Consider the following 18,124-nt stretch of genomic DNA (forward strand, 5'->3'; position numbering starts at 1 on the left):
GGAAGGAAGGAAGGAAGGAAGGAAGGAAGGAAGGAAGGAAGGAAGGAGTGTGCCTTTTGGACACTGCTAAATGTCTCCCAAGAAGCAAAAGTGCTTCAAGTAAGAAGTATAGTATAAACTTCATACCAAACACACCTTTTAAGTTCCACTCAAAAGTTTATTTGATAAGTTGCTTGAGCAAGTTAACCAAAAAGTTTTTAAATTATGTGTATAAGTCTGTGTGTTCCCGTGTGGGTTTTCACACATAAGCACAGAGCTCTCAGAAGCCAGAGGAGCTCCTGGATCTGGAGTTGGTTCCAGGTTTGTGAGCAGTGGATGCTGGGAACTGAGCTTCTGGCCTCTGAAGGACAGAACTGTTTAACCACTGATTCTCTCCCCAGCTCCACTGAGCAAGTTTCTTTTTTCTCTTAAACTCTAGTCCTCCCTTACCCCTAGAGGGTTGTTTTGTGTAGCCTTGGCTGTCTTAAAACTCACTCTGTAGATCAGGCTGGCCTCAAACTCACAGAGATCCCCTGCCTCTGCCTCCCAAGTGCTGGGATTAAGGTTAGTGACACTATGCCCAGCTAAGAAACACTATTCTTATGGTCAGGTACAGCACTGGTGGCAGGAAAATCTTGTGAGAGCCTCAGGAGTGTGTCCCATTAATCTCGTACAGTCTTTGAAAAGGACTGATTGTGTCAAAGTCTTAAGGAAGATAAAAGGAAACGTATTCTTGTTGTGGTTAGGTTTTTCTGGTTACAATAGTTGAGACGTGGGAAATATCCACTTGGCAGGAGGCAATCCTTTCGGGCAGTGATGCCTTTGGGCAGTGACTGGATTTCCTGTGGGACTTTTTCTTGGCAAAGAAGCCAACTGAAGCAACTGCCAGGTCAGAGCTGCTCTATGTCCCCCACAGGCACATGCACTGGTCATCTAGCTTCAGGTCTTCCCATGTCTTCCAGCTGGCCTTGAACTCCTTTGCTCCAAGGAACCTAGCCTCAACCTCAGCAGCCAGGACTATAGGTGCACACCACTGCATCTGGCTTTAGCCTAAGTTTTTTTTTTTTAAAGGTTTATTTATTTTATGTATATGAGTGTTCTATCTGCATTTACATCTGCTAGAAGAAGGAATCAGTTTACACTATAGATGGTTGTGAGCCACCATGTGGTCACTGGGAACTGAACTTATGACCTTTAGGAAGAGCAGACAGTGCTCTTAACCACTGAGCCATCTCTGCAGCCCTAGCCTAAGTTTTTAAAGGTAAAGTTAAGGCTGAGACCACATGTTCTCATTCCTAGACCCAGCAATAAACTGTCTAGTTCTGCAAGTCTGTGATGATCTCCATGAGCCATGTTCACTTACTCAAATATTCAACAATAAACAATTTTTTTTTGCATAGGGTGCATTCTGTTTTTTTCTTTCTTTTTGTACAAAACTGTATGATGACTTGTAGTTGGGAATGCTAGGAGCTGATATTGTATATAAAGAATTTCCATAAGCTCAAACCAATATGCTCAATCCTTTTCTTTGGATGAGAATAAATTCGTTTGTTGTCTAAAAATCTTTTTGCTATCAAAAGTAAGATCTATCAGTACTTCTTGATGGCATCCCATCCAACATATACACAAAGCTTCTTAGGGCAATGCAATGGTGAGAGGCCTCATATTGTGTCAAGTGATGTTTATACTGAAAATACTGAGTGGCAATACTTTTTGTTTGTATGTTTTTTGTTTTTGGAGACAGGGTTTCTCTGTGTAGCTGTAGATGTCCTGGACTCATTTTATAGACCAGGCTGGCCTTGAACTCACAGAGATCCATGTGCCTCTACCTCCTGAGTGCTGGGGTCAAGGGCATGTACCACCATGCCTCGCTGGCAATACTTTTAAAAATGATTTTTATTAGAATATACTTTTTGGGATTATAATGTAATTAGATCATTTCCTCCCTCCAATCCTTTCCATGTTTGCCATGCTCTTTCAAATTCATGGCCTCTTTTTTGTTTTTTCTTTAGTTGTTACGTATATATAAATACAATCTGCTCAGTCTTTATAGTATTACTTGTATGTGTATTTTTAGGATTGACCATTTAGTAATGGATCACCAATTAGAGAAGACTATTACTATCTCTCTCTGTATTCCTTAGTTGCCTGTAGTTCTTTGTCTAGAAGGCAGTACTTTAAAAAGAGAACTAGAAAGGGGTTGAACATAATGCAAAAAGTTCCTTTGCCTCCTTCCATTCAGTTGGTAGTTGGGGTGGAGAGGATTATTACAGTGCATTGGAATTCTAAGGGATGAGGGGGTGGAGGGTGGTCACATAAGGGTTATAAATACCAGCAGCCAAACTTTGGGCTGGCTCCAGAGAACAACTGACATACTGTAATCTCCCCTTAAAGGTACAGGACAAGAAAGCTCCCTGAAGTATTTCCATAAAGGAAGTTCCTCTTCTCTTGGAAATGCATCATCAGCTAAGCACCTGTATCAACAACTGTTTGTATACAAGTCTCACATACCAGGGAAAGTGTCTAGGAGATTTTCAGCCAGACACAGATTATCACCAGAAAAACAGACTCCAGAGCTGCTCTACAGACAGGCTCACTTAGAGGCAGTGCTGCTAATACACACAGTCATAATCAGATCACCAGGAGACTGCCTGAATACAAAACTTAATCAGCTAGTGCCCATCCCAACTGTGGCAATGTTCTCCCAGAGCAAAAGTTCTACAGAGGGCATCTCTGCCTTCCAAGGGACCTTTGGGAATACCAGGAAACGTTGGTTCTTACAACTGGAAAGTTACTACTGCCAGTACGCACAGGTCAGAGATGCTGCTCAACACTCTCCAATTAGCAAGGCAGGTTCCCACAGTAAACACAACTCAGGATAAAATGTTAATGAGCCAAATTGAGAAAGCCACTTTGAGGTATTTTCTTCCTTGGACTCTAGCTGCCATTGGAGCAGCACTGTAGTACCCTTGTTTGAAAAAAAAGAAAGAAAGAAAAACAAAACCAAACAAACTCAAACTAGGCCAAGGTTCAGCTATCACTAGACAAGGGAGGAGGCAAGAGGGTGGAGTATGCCTCCTGTAGGGTGCCTTAAAGAGGATATCTAAACCTCTAGCTACAAACGGGTTTTCCCTGGTTTGATTTCACTTCTCTCCCAAGGCAGGTAAATAATGCTGACCTCATTTGCTTTATCTGCTAGTGACTCATTCTCAGGCAGGTGTACTAACCTTGGATGGGTTGATAATGCCTTTGTGCTAGGATGAAAGGAATGAATAAGTATCTGTGCAAATTTGGCAGTCTTTCAGCTGGGGCCTGGGCCCTATCATCGAAGGGTTTTCATTTGTGTACACAAGAGGCTGCCTAAGCTTGTTTATACCATGGGGTTGGGGGGGAACCAAAGCATTGTTTGCTCCGGTTTGCTAGAAGGCTATGCAACTCTGTTAGGGAGAAGCTGCAAGTATCACTGACCCTAAACTCTACCCAGTTTGAGTGAAGATGGTGGTTCTCCATCTGTGGGTCACAACCTCCTTGGGACATGTATGTGTGTCAAAGGATCCTTTCACAGAGACCACATATCAGATATTTACATTACGATTCATAACAGCAACAAAATTACAGCTATGAAGAAGCAAGGGAAATAATTTTGTGGTTGGGGGTCAGCACAGCATGAGGAACTGTGTGAAAGGGTCACAGATTAGGAAGGCTAAGAACCACTGAGCTAGGAGAACAGTGCTAATGAGTCTGCTGCTGCACCTACACCCCACCAGCCAGCCTCTAAGACAAAGGAGAAGTCAAGGGCCTGGTGATACAATTCAGTAGATAGACTACTTGCCTAGCATGCACAAAGCCCTGCTGCCATCCCTAACACCCCATAAAACTAGGCATGGAAGTCTGTGATCTCAGCACTTGAGGTAAAGGCAGGAGTCAAGCATGACTCTTATTCATAGAGGGATTTTCCTTTCTCCTCCACCTCTTCTTTTTGGTTTTTTGAGACAGGGTTTTTCTGTGTAGTCCTGACTGTCCTGGATCTCGCCCCGTAGACCAGGCTGGTCTCGAACTCAAAGAGATCTGACTGCTTCTGCCTCCCAAGTGCTGGGATTAAAGGTTTGCACCCAAACTGCTCAACTATGATCTCAATTCTTGACAAAATCTACAGACAATTTCAAAATGATGAAAACCTCTTGTTAACCACCAGATTGAATAGTTTTTTTGTTTGTTTGGTTGGTTGGTTTGTTTTTGGTTTTGTCCCCTTACCTTTCCCAGGAAGGTCACACTAGGGGAATTCTTTGGCTCAAGTCTCAGTATTGTAAACAAGGTCCCTTCTTTCCAATTAATCTCCTGTTGGACATACACAGTTCGTTTTCCTCAATAGGCAGAAACGGAATTTCCTGAACAGATTAGCTAACATCTTTTCCTCACAATTTTCTGAAAACCCACTCCACAGTCCTGATTTCTGGAAAAGCATCTTTCTTTCTCTTTCCCCAAGACAAGAACAGATTGAAGGGGCATTGGTAACTGCCCCAAAGCAGCACTGGCTGAGGACTTCACCTGCTTAGAATGGGAAGGCCTCTTCTGTTGTTATCTGATGCTCACTAACCAACCAGATTCTACAAAGGAAAACCTTCAACCAAAGGAAAACCTTCCACAGAAATAATGACCTTTAGTTTTCCACATTGTGGAAACATTTCCCCACCCCCCAAGACTAACTGCAATGCTATGGTTTATCAGTGCTGCAGTCCCAAGTAAGCCTGGGGGCTCTCCAACTCCCGGACTCTGCCTCTTCTCAATGGAGTTAGCCAGGTCAAAGCACGGCCTGTCTGCTGCCTCTCTCTCAGATTCTGTGCTATTTCTCATTAAAAAGGAAAACTTTGAGCTAAGATGCCTCTTAGTATTTATCTTCAGTTGATCTTTCTTATTGAAAATGATTTCATCTGAAAGCTGAGCCATCCTTTATGACTCTGGTCTGCTGCTGGAACAAGGGAAGACTAGTTGACTGCTGAACTACAACATACAACACATCAACCCGGAAACTCAACACTTACTCCCATCATGAAAATGATTCAGTCCTTAGAATGGGTCCAGAAGACATTTATGCAACTTCTAGAGAGTTGGGCAACTGACTGACTGATAGTTTCCCTCTCTTGTTATTTTCATTTCCCAAGAGCTCAGCCAAAAGAGTGCTCCTCTTTTCTGATCAAAGTCCTCCACTGGGAGGAGGTGGCTACAACAACAAAAAGCTTCCCTATAGGAAAATTAGTGAACAGGATTCTGACCTGACCACCAACCTGTAGGTACTAGCATTTTACAGTAAGTACCTACGAATCTTAACAAAGTACTCGGCACCCTCTGATTTTCCCATGGAGGCTTGCCTTGTCAATACCCTCAGCCTGTAGATAAACACCCTGCCAGCACCCAGCTGACTGATTCCAGCCTTTATAACCATAACATTGAGTGGAAGGAAGCTTATGCTTAGAAAACTACAAAGCTGTCTAGTGACAGTTAAGCAGCTACTGAACTCCATGCCAGACATTGAGCAATATTGCCTAGTGAATCTTCTAACTTCATCAAAACCCAGAGCAAGGCTGTACACCAGTGATTCTCAACCTGTGGATTGTGACCACTTTGGAGTGGGGTGAGGGGTGGGGAGGGAGGTAAAACCACCTGGATATCAGATATCTAAATCATGATTCATCTTAGTAGCAATTTTTTTTTAAGATTTTTTTTTTTTTTTTTTTTTGAGACAGGGTTTCTCTGTGTAGCCCTGACTTGTAGACCAGGCTGGCCTCAAACTCAAAGAATGGCCTGCCTCTGCTTCCCTAGTACTGGGATTACAGGCATAGCCACCACGCCGGGCTTCACTGTAGCAAAATTAATCACACTTATAAGGTAGCAATGAGGAGCTGGAGAAATGGCTCAGTGGTTAAGAACATTGGCTGCTCTTTCAGAGGACCCTGGTTTAATTCCTAGCATTCACATGGCAGCTCACAACTGTCTGTAACTCCAGTTCCAGGGGACTGACATGACACCCTTACACAGACATACATGTATTCAACATACCAATGCACATAAAAGTCATAGATGATTTTTTTAAATGTTAAAAAATAAAGCAGCAATGAACATGAGTTTATGATTTGAGAGTCATCACACATGAGGAAGTTTATTAAGGGGCTGCAGCATTAGGAAGGTTGAAAACCACTTGCTCTCAACCAAGGAAAAAAATACTTACCAAATCCAAACAAAACTTATGCTCTCCATAGGCTCTTTATGATACTTAAGTTTGTATTTAATGCTTTTTGCTTGCATAAGGTCTGGCCTAGAACTCATGATCTCCCAACCACAGCCTCCCATGTGCTACAATTACAGTCATGTGCTACTATGCCTGACTAGCACAAATTTCACAGGCTTGTTTACTTCATTTTCTAGCTCACTGAAGATTAGGCTGCTACAGGCAGACACAGCAACTCCTGTGAAAGGCAGTGGTACACTTGGTATCCCTCAGGAAATGGTGTCAGAACAACTATGCTTACCAAAATTCCCACATCCTCAAGTTCACTTTAAAAAGTGATACAGTATTTGCATCTTCTCATTTACTTTTAATCATATCTAGGTCACTTATAATACCTAATGCAATATAGACATTGCATTATGCCATATTGTTTTGGTATTTGTATTATTTTTCACTGTTGCATTTTCTACTCTTTGGGTTTTTTTTTTTTTTTTCTAAAATATTTTCAATCTGTAGTTAGTTAAACCCCTCTATACAGAGAGCAAGATGTAATTCCTAACATCATAGCAGTGGGGAAAAACTCAAAAATTATCTCCTCACTATGTATCTTATAGAGAGCCAATCTGACCAGTACGACATTGTAGAAATCCCAAACAAGCACTCCAACAGGCACTCTAACTATAGTAATCCAGGAACATTTACTACAAAGTATCCAAGTATCTCTTAACTTCTTGAAAATATTACCATAAGAGAACAAGGATTTTTTTCTAGTGTTAACTTCATTCTTTAGGAAAAACGTATGCATAATACACTGTTAAGAAAATGATCATGGGCTGGAGAGATGGCTCAGCCATTAAAGGCAGCTCACAACCATAAATATAAGAAAACGAGGTCAGCAGAATACTGCCTAGCAAGTGGGAGGACCAATATACACATACATAGAAAAAATTTAAATAATAGCTCCACAAACTAGGATCTGTTAAGATAAAACTATTTTGGAGCCTATTCAGACAAACTTCAGTTTTCTTTAAAGAATCATTTAGCTAGTTAGATAAATAATTTTAAGTAACTCAGATTCTGGTAAACTGGAAAAAAATGGATATATACTTATACAAGTTTCTGCTTGCAAGGACCTTCAAACAGAAAAGGAAATGTAAACATGTAAGCTACCACAGGACAGGCCACATTGCCAGTGAAACAAAGGTATATGTGTCATGGGTCTGAATTTTCTCTAACTACCAAGACACTCAAATATGATGCTCTTTCGTAGTTACAAATTATATTACCTCTAAATATGGCTTGTGCCAATATCACACTAGATCTGCTCTATAATGTTAAAACCTTCCAGGGTCAGTGCAGCTCTGTTTTGGTGCCAGTAGTCCCTTTCTCCTTTTTGAGATAAGGTCTTGCTATATAGGCTATATAAGAACTTACCATCCTGCCTCAGTTGCCCAAGACCTGAGATTACATTGTACCATGTCCTCACTTTATATTCTGATAGCAGGAAATATTTAGCATTGGTGACATAATGAAATGCAACATGTATTATTTCCAAATCTGTTCCATGTATCATGAAGGGTACACCAGCAGAGCAAGGCATTTTGGGGCATTTGTAGCTATAGGCCCTCTTAAGCAAAGGCTCACACAGTGAGAGTCAAGACCCAACACATAGGCACCTGACCAGCAAACTAACACTTGGGGGTTCAGCCATTTGATCACCTCCTATTGTTTTGATTTAGACTTGCAAACTCTCAGTACCAGAAAATATAACTACAGTAAAGGACTAAACATTTTGCAATTAAGATCTTCCCAAACTCTCCCATAGGCAAGTAACTTGTACTTGAGGAGTCTAGGGAGGATTCATGGGTTGCTTGCTGCAAGTCAGAAATTTCTTTGATTTAATGTTTCTTTTAATGATTCACGAAAACCTTATATTGTTTCATAATATATCAATAAAGTCTCTTGAAATGTGTGCAAAATTAACACTTCAGGAGATAGCTCATAGCTCAGTTTGAAAAACATAACCATGGAAAACTTTCACCACAGTTACCAAATCAGTTAATCTGAAAGTTCAAGAAATCATGAGGAGATTTATAGACTAAGGGACAATGCTTAAGCACTTTCTTCCATATCCTTAATTACTGTAAAGATGGAAAGAAACCGCAACAGGACAACATTCAAAGCTGTCTTCTTAGACATCTAAGAGGCCTTAGTTCCTACACAATTTGCTTTGGTGGTAATGGAAGTGAGATAAGGAAACTGGGACCCCAGTGGGAAAAAACTACTCTCAACTGGTATCTAAAATTTTAAGCATCAGTGAGAAAAAAGAAAATTAAAAAAAAAGTGTAAAACTTACCTTAAAATCTGCTAGTTGCTGGTTGATTACCTCTACTTCAGTCCCCACAACCCACTGAAGTGCTTCTCCCTCCTCTGCAGCTGTGGTGGCATCAGTGAGTGCCTTCAGTTTCCTGTAGAAGTCCTCTACTCGGCCCAGCGTCAGCTCTAGCTGCTCCTGGCGCGCTTTCCCTCTCTCTGTCAGTTTACCACACTGCTTGTTAAGGGCTTCTAGCTCCCTCTTGAGACCTAGTAAGTCCAAAGTCCCCTCTTCCTCCAACATTTTTCGACATTCTGCTTCAGAGTCTTCTATGTCAAACCTGAGGGCTTGGATTTTGTTAAGGAATAGCCGTACATCCTCAATTTGTGACTGGAGGCTATCCGTGTCTCTACCAATGGCTCCCATGCCATCTAGCTCATCATCCAGGTCAGCCAGTTGAGAAAACATTTCTCGGACCCGACAGTGAAACTGCCCAATCCCTTCTAGCTTGTTCTCCATGGTCAGGCAGCCACTGTTCACTCGCTGCTTCACTTCTAAGAACTCCTGCTGGGCAACCTCAGCTTGATGCACAAGTGGGGATGCATCTGACCCATCTGGAGCATCTTCCACAAGTCCCTGAGTGAAGTTCCGCAGGTAGTCTACCTGAGGCTCCAGGGCCTGCAGCACTTCTTGCTGAGCTCTTAGCTTCTCCAGATTTTTGTTACTGCAGGCTTGAGAGCCCAGAGCATCGAAGATTTCCAGCTGGTGTTTGGCTCCTTCAACCTTCTTTTCAATATTCTTAAGGCTTTCCTGGAACTCCTTGAGCCTCTGAGTCATTTCTTCTAAAGAGCCCGTTTTGGCCTGTAGCTCCTCTGTAATGGCATCCATGTTCTGGTTTAGTCCAGCCTTCTCATCCCGGATCTCATCTTCATCTATTTCTGAAGAATTGATCAGAATGTCAGCAGCACTATTCAATAGTTCCAGCAAGGAGCGGCGCTTCTCTGCCTCACTCAGCATAGCCTTTGACCTCAAGAGACTGGACTCCAGCTGCACTGGGTCCAGAGTAACCCGCAGCTCAGCCATCTTGGCCTTGCAGTCTTCTATCCAGGGCACAAGGTCTTCCACATGCCACTGGTACTTCTGAGCTTTCTGCATACAGTCCTTGAGCCTAGACTGTCTGTCTGCAGTTTTTTTACTAAGATCTTCCCAGTGGCTTTTGAGTTCAACCAGTTGGTTTTGTAAAGTCTTTTTCTCTTCTCCAGGGGGCACAGAAAGCAACAGAGACTCCCCCTCGGCCACAATCACCTCATAGGAACCACTGTGTTGATTAAGGCTCTTCTGAAACTCTTCATTCTCTTGTAGCTGAGACTGAAGCCGCTCCAAGTTTGCGGAAACTGGGCAGTTTTTTGCTTGTTGGCTTTGTTTTTCATCCAACCAGGTCCTCAGCTCATCAAACATTTGCTGGAATTGCTGGGTGCTGGCAAGAGCTGCCTGGAGTCTGTTCATGCGATCGGCTGACATAAGAAAATGAAATTAAAGTCAATCAAATCTGAACATGGGATTTAAAATGTTTGCTAACCGTGTATGGTCTAATCTTAAGAATAGGAAACAAATATTAACTGAAAATTTACCATAAAAATAAGTACAAAACCAGGTTCTTATACACATTGTATCTTACTTAATCCTCTTATCAGCCATGTAACATGACCTGATACAGCTAAATCAATAAAAACTGAAAGTTGTGCTAGAGTGATGGTTCAGTGGTTAAGAGCATTGGCTGCTCTTCCAAAGGACCCAGGTTCAATTCCCAGCACCCACATGGTAGCTCATAACTGTCTGTAATTCTAGTTCCAGGTGATCCAACACCCTCATACAGACATACATACACATGAAAAACAAAACAAAACAACAATAAAACCAAACCAAACCAACAAAAAACCCTGAAAGTTATAACATTTCCAAAAAAGAAATAAATTAAGAACAAAATTTTTCCAAAAAGAAAAAAAATTCTAGGCAGTGATGGTACACACCTTTAAACCCAACATTCAAGAGGCAGAGGCAGGCGGATCTCTGTGAGTTTGAAGCCAGTCTAATCTACAAAGCAAGTTCCAGGACAGCCAGGGCTGTTACACAGAGAAACCCTGTCTTGAAAAACAAAACAAAACAAACAAACAAATAAACAAACAAACAAACAAAAAAGTTAGGAGCTGACTGCTCTTAGAGAGGACTAATCCATGTTTAGTTTCTGGCAGGCTCACAACTACTTGTAACTCTAGTTCTGGTGGATTAGATACCCTCTTCTTGGCCTCTGTGGATACCACATATAATCAAATGATAAAAATATTTTAAAATCCTAAAAAATTCCAAAATGCACTCTACAACAATGGGGTCAGGAATATGTATGTCCATTAGCTATTTAAACCCAGAGAAAAAAAGGGCTACAGTTGAAGTATGTGTATAACTCCACCCATCAGTATATGTCTGCAGGCTAGCTGATGTGTAAATCGTGCGAAGCCCCATATACCCAATACTCAGTGTATAATAACCATAACAATTCTCATTGTCCCTGGAAGGAAGACCATGCTAACCCCAAAAAGCTCATTCAGGTTCTTGGCCTACGGTGACATTCCTTTTGCCAGCTAGTTTCACTTCAGCTCACCTGCAAGGTCTTCTAAGCCCTGGAGTGGCAGAGCGATGGTTTCCAAGCGTTTCTTCAGCTCATCCTTGAGGTACTGCTCACCAATGAGCAGTGAGAGTTCATTGCACAGTGTCTGAGCCTCCTTAATCTCATGGTCTAATTGTCCCAAGTCAGATCGAATCTCACTGGTCTCCTCTAGTTGCTGCTTTACAGCATCAGGTTGGGTGCTGATGGCTGACTGGCCACTCAATCGCTGTCCAACTGCTTTCACCTTTTCTGATAAATCCTGGAGCAGTTCTTGGTACTGGGTGCTTTTAACAATAGCTTGGTCAATTTGGCTGGAACGGGAGTTAAGCTTGTCAGTGAGCTCAACCCACTTTTGACTAATGCTCTCGAGTTCTTTCTGCACTTGGCTGGTGGATGGAGAGACATCTCCAGGACCTGTTAGGATGCCCTGAGCTGCCTCATTCAGCTGCTCATGCTGTTGCCTTCGTGCTTCAAATTCCTTCAGCATAAACTGAAACAGAAATAACACAGAGATGTTTAGACAGAGAAAACAGATCTAAAAGTGGTGTCAAAACAAAAACTGAGTTTGGATTGCCAGCCCATTTTGAAAATAAGCCAGAAAACTCCAGGGACCAGACTGTTTAATGTACAATTATCTTTAAGAATTGCTTAATACAACTTATTTTGAAACACTGATTCTTCTTTTTTCCTTTTTTTTTCTTCTTTGCTTTAGTATTGGTTGCTATGGTCATCATAGGCTGGGAAAATGGGCTAAAATTCACCAGCCATTTAAAATCCTCTGAAACAGAGTTTGGCTCCTTGTGTTAGTCATATTGCTTACTAAGCTTGTCATTTCAACTCTCAAGGCCTCTGATCTTCTTCCTTTACTGGAATTCCAGGAGCATATATGATCTGTACATATAGCACAGCTAGATAAAAGTTATCATTAAAGCAAGAACCATGCCTTTATTGAATTTATTTTCTACCTCTGCTGTTCTCACCACAGACATTGGAATTACAAGTGCTAATACCCAAGTGCCTGTGCCCTAATCCTGGCTGTATTACTCTAGTTGTATATAACCTTAAGAAAGCTTCTAAAACTCCTTCAAAGCTTAGCTCCCTTAGGAAGATGAGGCTAGTAAAGTTCTTATCTCAGCTGTTATAAAATTAAACAAGGCAGCTCATGGACAATTCCCAACATTTTCATAAAATAAGATATGACCTCAAGAAATAACAGGTGTGTAAAAGGAACTATAATAAAATATAATGAAGATGAAAATTATAAAACACTGCCATGAATGTGAAACCTGCTACCATGAAAGCATGGAATAGGGGTGATTAGATCTCTTAGGCTAGAAATAAAAGGCCAAAGAGGGAAATCAGAAAAGCTATCCTAGTTGGCACAAGAAGAATGAATAAGGGGCCAGTGAGATGGCTCAGCAGGTAAAGGTGCTTGCTACTAAGACTATGACTGGAGTTCCATGCTTGGAATCCATGTGGTGGAAATGAGAACCAGCTTCTGAAGGTGTCCTCTGCCTTCCACACATGTGTGGTGACATACATGTCCCTGCTTCATTAAATTGGGAGCAGACTGGGAAAGGCCAGATGCACCACACTGAACAGTGTTTGGACTTTGCTCAACAGGTAATCAAGAGACATCGAACTTCTTAATATACTCAGGTATGGAAACTGTATGTAAGTGGGACGGCAATTGGGAGGCTGTTCTGATGTCACAGTCCACTGATGAAGTTTTCACAAAGAATGGAGAAGATATGATTCGCAAAGGATAGTTCAAGGATCCATTATAGTGCAGAGGCTGTTTCAGAGTCCAGAGAATCAAAACTATTTTCATCTAGAAAGCTGAAGGAGGAGGATTACCTCCAACCCTGAGGCCTACTTGGGCAACATAGTAAATTCAAGGTCAAGCTACTCAATAGTGAGATCTTGTCTCGAAAAACAAGTTCTGTTCCCTCATGAATGTTTGGTGTGGTTTCATGGAGTCTACCCAATGATTACAATAGATTAAATGTGGAACCTACATTAATGTGGTAGTTTTATTATTATTTGAAAATTAAATAATGACTACATATTAAAATTACTGACTTGATATAATAAATATTAGCAAATATCAATAGATAAATAGAAGCTTTGTGAGAGAGAGCTGTAAGATTCTCAATGATTTGGGGGGGCTGAAGAGATGACTCAGTGGTTAAAAGTATCAGTAACTTTTAAGAGTTAAAAACAAAAACAAAACCTAAACCAAACAAAAAACAAATCCCAGGGGCTGGAGAGATGGCTCAGTAGACCCAGCATCCGCAAGGTAGCTTACAACCTGTAACTACATCTGCAACTACAATTTCAGGGGATCTGATGTACTCTTCCGGACGCCATAGACCCAGGTACACATATGGCGAACAGACATGCATGTACGCAAAACATCCATACCCATGAGATACAATAATATAATTAAACAAACAAACATGGGCAAACACTGGATTAGAAAAATATTTGTAGGTAGACTAACTAAGATACATGTAAGGTTGAAAGAAAATGTTCCTCCAAAAACTCTTCTTAGAGCTGATCTTGGCAGAAGGGAGTGATGGAATAGGCACAAAGAGAGGAGAGCAAAGGCTGTAGGCAAGCATGCACTGGAAACAACCTTTCCACTTAATTGCCTGTTTTTGAGGTTTTAGCAACAACAACAAAATCTTTAAGTGAAAGTACCTGATAGACACAAAATATATTAAGTAATATGCATCCTTGCCACTGGGGATTAAAAATAAAGTATGAGTTTAATTTACTCAGGAAACTTTATCTCATTTTCAAATTCATTCACCTTATTGCCTGTTAATGATATTGGTAAGAGTTCTGTTTACTCCTTGACAAGCATCTTGATAAATGTCTCACAAATAGTATCTTATCAAAACCGAGAAAAGTGAACCTTCTCTGGGGGTCATCGTGAAATCTACTTGCTTGAAGGAACATTGAAACCCAGATTCCAGGACACCTATTTCTTTGCTCTAAGCATTAACCTACACTGCTCACCTGGACCTGCTGCTTCTGTGCATTCAACATGTTGGGGTCAATAGACAGGGGTCCCAGAACTCCCATCATCAGTTCCTTCTCCATCAGCCAAGGGCGGAGCTGGGACTCTGCAGCCTGGAAGCAGGCCAGATGGCTTGCAGATTCCTCTAGCTGCTTTTGGCGAGCCACAGTAACCTCTGTGGCCTTTTCCCATCGGGAATCTGTTGAGAGGAAATGAGAGAATGCAGTTGGCCTGGTCCCTAAGCTGTACTCCTTATACACTACAGGAAATGACACAAGAGCTATTATTTAACATTTTTAAAAATTAAAAATAACCTTTAAACATTTAAAAACTAAAGTGATACAAACAGTTCTGTATCTTTATCAGGCTAGTAGTGATAAGAAATTATACATGATGAAACTGTATGGAAACCTCTGTCCTCCACATGGTCTGTGTAAGGATTATATATATTAGTTTATACTACTATTATAAACATTTTTCATGAAAAGAATTTTGTTACAAATATTCATTTATATTAAGTGTAGTTAAATACTATGAGCACACAACTCATTTAATGCCTTTATTAGATTATTTCCCATTTTATTTTAAATTTAATTTTCATTATGCATGTCTGTGTGTGGATATGTGCACACGAGTGCAGTGCTCTTTAGAGACCAGAATTGATGGAGCTTGAGCTACAGAAGATTGGGAGCTGCCTAACATGGGTGTTGTGACTCTGGCCTGCCACAGAGCAGGATGTGCCTGTAACCACTGAGCCAACTCTCTAAGTCCAGGTATCTGCTGTTTTGTTTTTGTATTCCTTTTTTGAGTCCGGGTCTCACTATGTAGCCCTGACTAAATTGGAACTCATTTTACAGAATGGCTCAGATTTACAGACAACCACCTGCTTCTACCACCAAGTACTGGACTCAAGGTGTGGGTCACCACATCCTGCTTGCATTTTTATCCACAATATTCCCTTAAGCTTCTGATCAGAGTAGACTATCAGCTTGATTTGTCCTAGAAAGCCAGATTTCTGTTGACATGAGTTTCTAAAATTTTCCTTGTTAAGGTCGTTTTCTGGTCCTACACAGACAGGCCTTAATGCTTGCCTACAAAAGCTAACTGAAAATAATTCCAGCTTTATAGGGTATACTGACATTTTCAATTTGCTTTGGAGACAAGATATTTTAAGTATAAAACAGCCCTGTGATGACTTACTGAGCTCCTCTTGCATTTTCTTCCAGTTTTCTGCTTCTCGTGAGTTGGGATATGTCCCCAGTAATCCAGCTAGGGCTTCCTTTACTTTCTGGATTTTAGGGGAATTCTGTTCCAGTTCAGCCAGGAAAGCCTACGAGAAAGCACATCATACATGCCATAAGATTCTGGGCAGGAAACCCAGCTTTGTGTGTGGTAGAAATTTGGAAGACTGACTGGGTGGGAAGTTTCAAGTGTTCTGACCCTATGTATGTCTTGTTCCATGAACTTAATGCATTTAAGTTCTTCGCTTTAGTATTTACTTTAAAATGAAAATGATGGGATCTCACCTCTTTTAAGTATAACACATCAACGAAACTCAATTAAATAGGGACCACCACATCTTATTAGTGAGAAGTGCCATGATAAGATAATGGTAGTATTTTGGTAGTTGGAGAGCTAACATGCCATGCTCAATTGGGACACTAAAAATTCTGAAAAAAAAAAAAAAAATCTCATAAGAAAATGTCTGTGTTCTTATATTTTCTGACAATTTCTCTAGTCCACATTTCATTTTAAACATTAAAATTATTATGTGTGTGAGTATTTGCCTGCTGTTTAATGTCCAACACATATGTTGTGGTTCTAAAGGAGGCCAGAAGAAAGAGCTATATCCCATGAAACCAGAGTTATAGATAATGTGGGTGCTGGTCACTGAACCTGGGTCCCCTGCAGGAGCACCAAGTGCTTTTAACTGCAAAGCCATCTCTCCTGTCCCTATACTTCAAGCTTAAGAAGAAACATATATCTATAATTTTTAGGTTCTCCTAAGAGTTGCAAGGGTTCCTGGATATGAAAGGCTTAGCTATCAACCAGCATCACATGGAAAATAAAACTCAATTCTCAATGAGCTAATAATATAGGAAGAAGAGAGGGAACTAGCCTCTTTCTGAAAACATGTCTTCCCCTTCTTTTTGAATCTGAATTATAACATTAAAAAATATTATTTTATATCTTACAAGAATTCTCAAGGAGACTGGAGTAAGGTATAGTAAAAATTTGGAGGACAAACAAACCACCAATTACAGTCAAGAGCTGACTCCATTCAGGCTCAGCCCTAGACTGGGACAGGAGTACCTGTAGGAGCCTCTTCCCCTTCTGATAGGATACAGCTCACTATGGAAGCACAGTACCTTGTTAGATTCCGCTTGGGCTTTTACTGTTTCTGTCTTGGTTGGAGACAAAGAGGCATCCATGGCTTTCAGAACTTCCTCTTTTGATTCTAACCACTGTAATACAGAGCTTGCCTCTTTCTGAACCTCTTCAATTCTGTTGAGAACAGTCTGAAGGTTTTCGTGGCGTTCCCGAAGCACTTCTCCCAGTTTCTCATACTTGGAATTTACATCAGACATGTCACACTGGATCTCTGTAAGATCTAGTATCACAGAAACAACAGTGAGATTGGTAGTCCCACCCCCTTCATTTTTTAGTCCTAAATGACCTGACAGGATTAAGCATTTCTCCTAATTCTTCTAATCAACTAGTGATTACATTCCTCCAAATCACATCAAAGTTCCTGTTTAAATACACAAAGTAAAAAAAAAAAAAAAAACCAATGCACTTATTATTCTGCTTTCTGGCTTTGGCATTTAAACATGGATATATGGCATAAAATGCTGAATAAATATGGAAATAACAGAAGTGAGGAAGTGAAGTAAGATGTCAACTTTAGCATACTGTTGGGATTAATCAACTTGGAACACTTTCCAGCTTCCTCTTGTTCAAACTACTGAGAAACAGTTTGGAGACTATTTCAGCCAGGAGACTGAGGGAAAGATTACTGCTAGATTAGCTTTTTGTTTGTTTGTTTTAAGATAATGTTATGTAGCCAAGGCCAGCCAAAACCTGAAATTCTAATTTTCTTGTCTCTAACCCCCACATGCTGGGCTTATAGACAAATACCATCACATATGGCCTTAGAATAGCTACTTTATAACTAATAGATCCACATGCACGTTCTGTTTTTTGGGTTTTGTTGTCGTTGTTGTTTTGTTTTTTAAGACAGCGTTCCTCTGTGTGTAGCCTTGGTTGTCCTGGACTCACTTTGTAAACCAGGCTGGCCTCAAACTTGCAGAGATCTGCCTGCCTCTGCCTCCTTGAGTTCTGGAAAGGTTTTTCCTTATTGACTTAATCTGGTGGCCTAGTATGTTTGCTCAGAACCTTCAATTCCAGAACCTGTTTAGCCTACAGCCAGCTAACAGGGAGGCAACACAGTTGCTCAACTCCAGATTTTCACCCTCATTACCCCCTCTGGCAGGTGTTATTTCACAGATATTGAAACACATACATAGCAGACATGAACACTGTCTTAACACACCCAACAAGAAGGCACTGTTGAAATGGGGCTCTCACCTTTGCAGGTGTGGTATCCGTTTACACTGCCTACAGAGCTTCCTACAGAGGGTAGTATGGAACCTGAGCAGAAGGACAGGGAGACAAACAGGGCAAGACCAACGTGTTAGGAATACATATAGGCATAGCAGTTTTCTTCTCTGGCTCTCATCCTAAGCTTGGCTATCAGAAAGTTAACACAGCACAAGACAACATATTCATGGAAAGAGACAGGTCACTTTAGCTGCCAGGCAACAAAGTCTCACTTATGTTTCAGTTCCTCTGCAGTAATAATTAGTAAGTCTATAGAAATAACAATTCATCTTAAATCTTCACATGGATTCCTTG

At 40.9% G+C, this 18,124-nt stretch overlaps 1 protein-coding gene across 5 annotated transcripts in view; it reads right to left on the minus strand.

Annotated features, from left to right (window-relative positions):
* Nucleotides 1–18,124, minus strand: part of Macf1 (microtubule actin crosslinking factor 1) — a 327,638-nt gene that overhangs the window by 70,781 nt on the left and 238,733 nt on the right. For 3 of the 5 annotated variants that reach the window (XM_055610795.1, XM_055610793.1, XM_055610792.1), the window contains 6 exons: nt 17,798–17,860; nt 16,579–16,820; nt 15,410–15,539; nt 14,209–14,408; nt 11,179–11,674; nt 8,562–10,033 (listed from right to left, as the gene is read on the minus strand). In XM_055610795.1, the coding sequence (XP_055466770.1) occupies nt 8,562–10,033; nt 11,179–11,674; nt 14,209–14,408; nt 15,410–15,539; nt 16,579–16,820; nt 17,798–17,860 (2,603 nt within the window). The remainder of the gene's footprint in view (nt 1–8,561; nt 10,034–11,178; nt 11,675–14,208; nt 14,409–15,409; nt 15,540–16,578; nt 16,821–17,797; nt 17,861–18,124) is intronic. The other 2 variants (XM_055610796.1, XM_055610794.1) reach the window with 1 other exon arrangement.

This window comes from Psammomys obesus, unplaced genomic scaffold (genome assembly GCF_907164565.1).
Source record: "Psammomys obesus unplaced genomic scaffold, mPsaObe1.curated_primary_1811, whole genome shotgun sequence".
NCBI classification, from domain to species: Eukaryota; Metazoa; Chordata; class Mammalia; order Rodentia; family Muridae; genus Psammomys; species Psammomys obesus.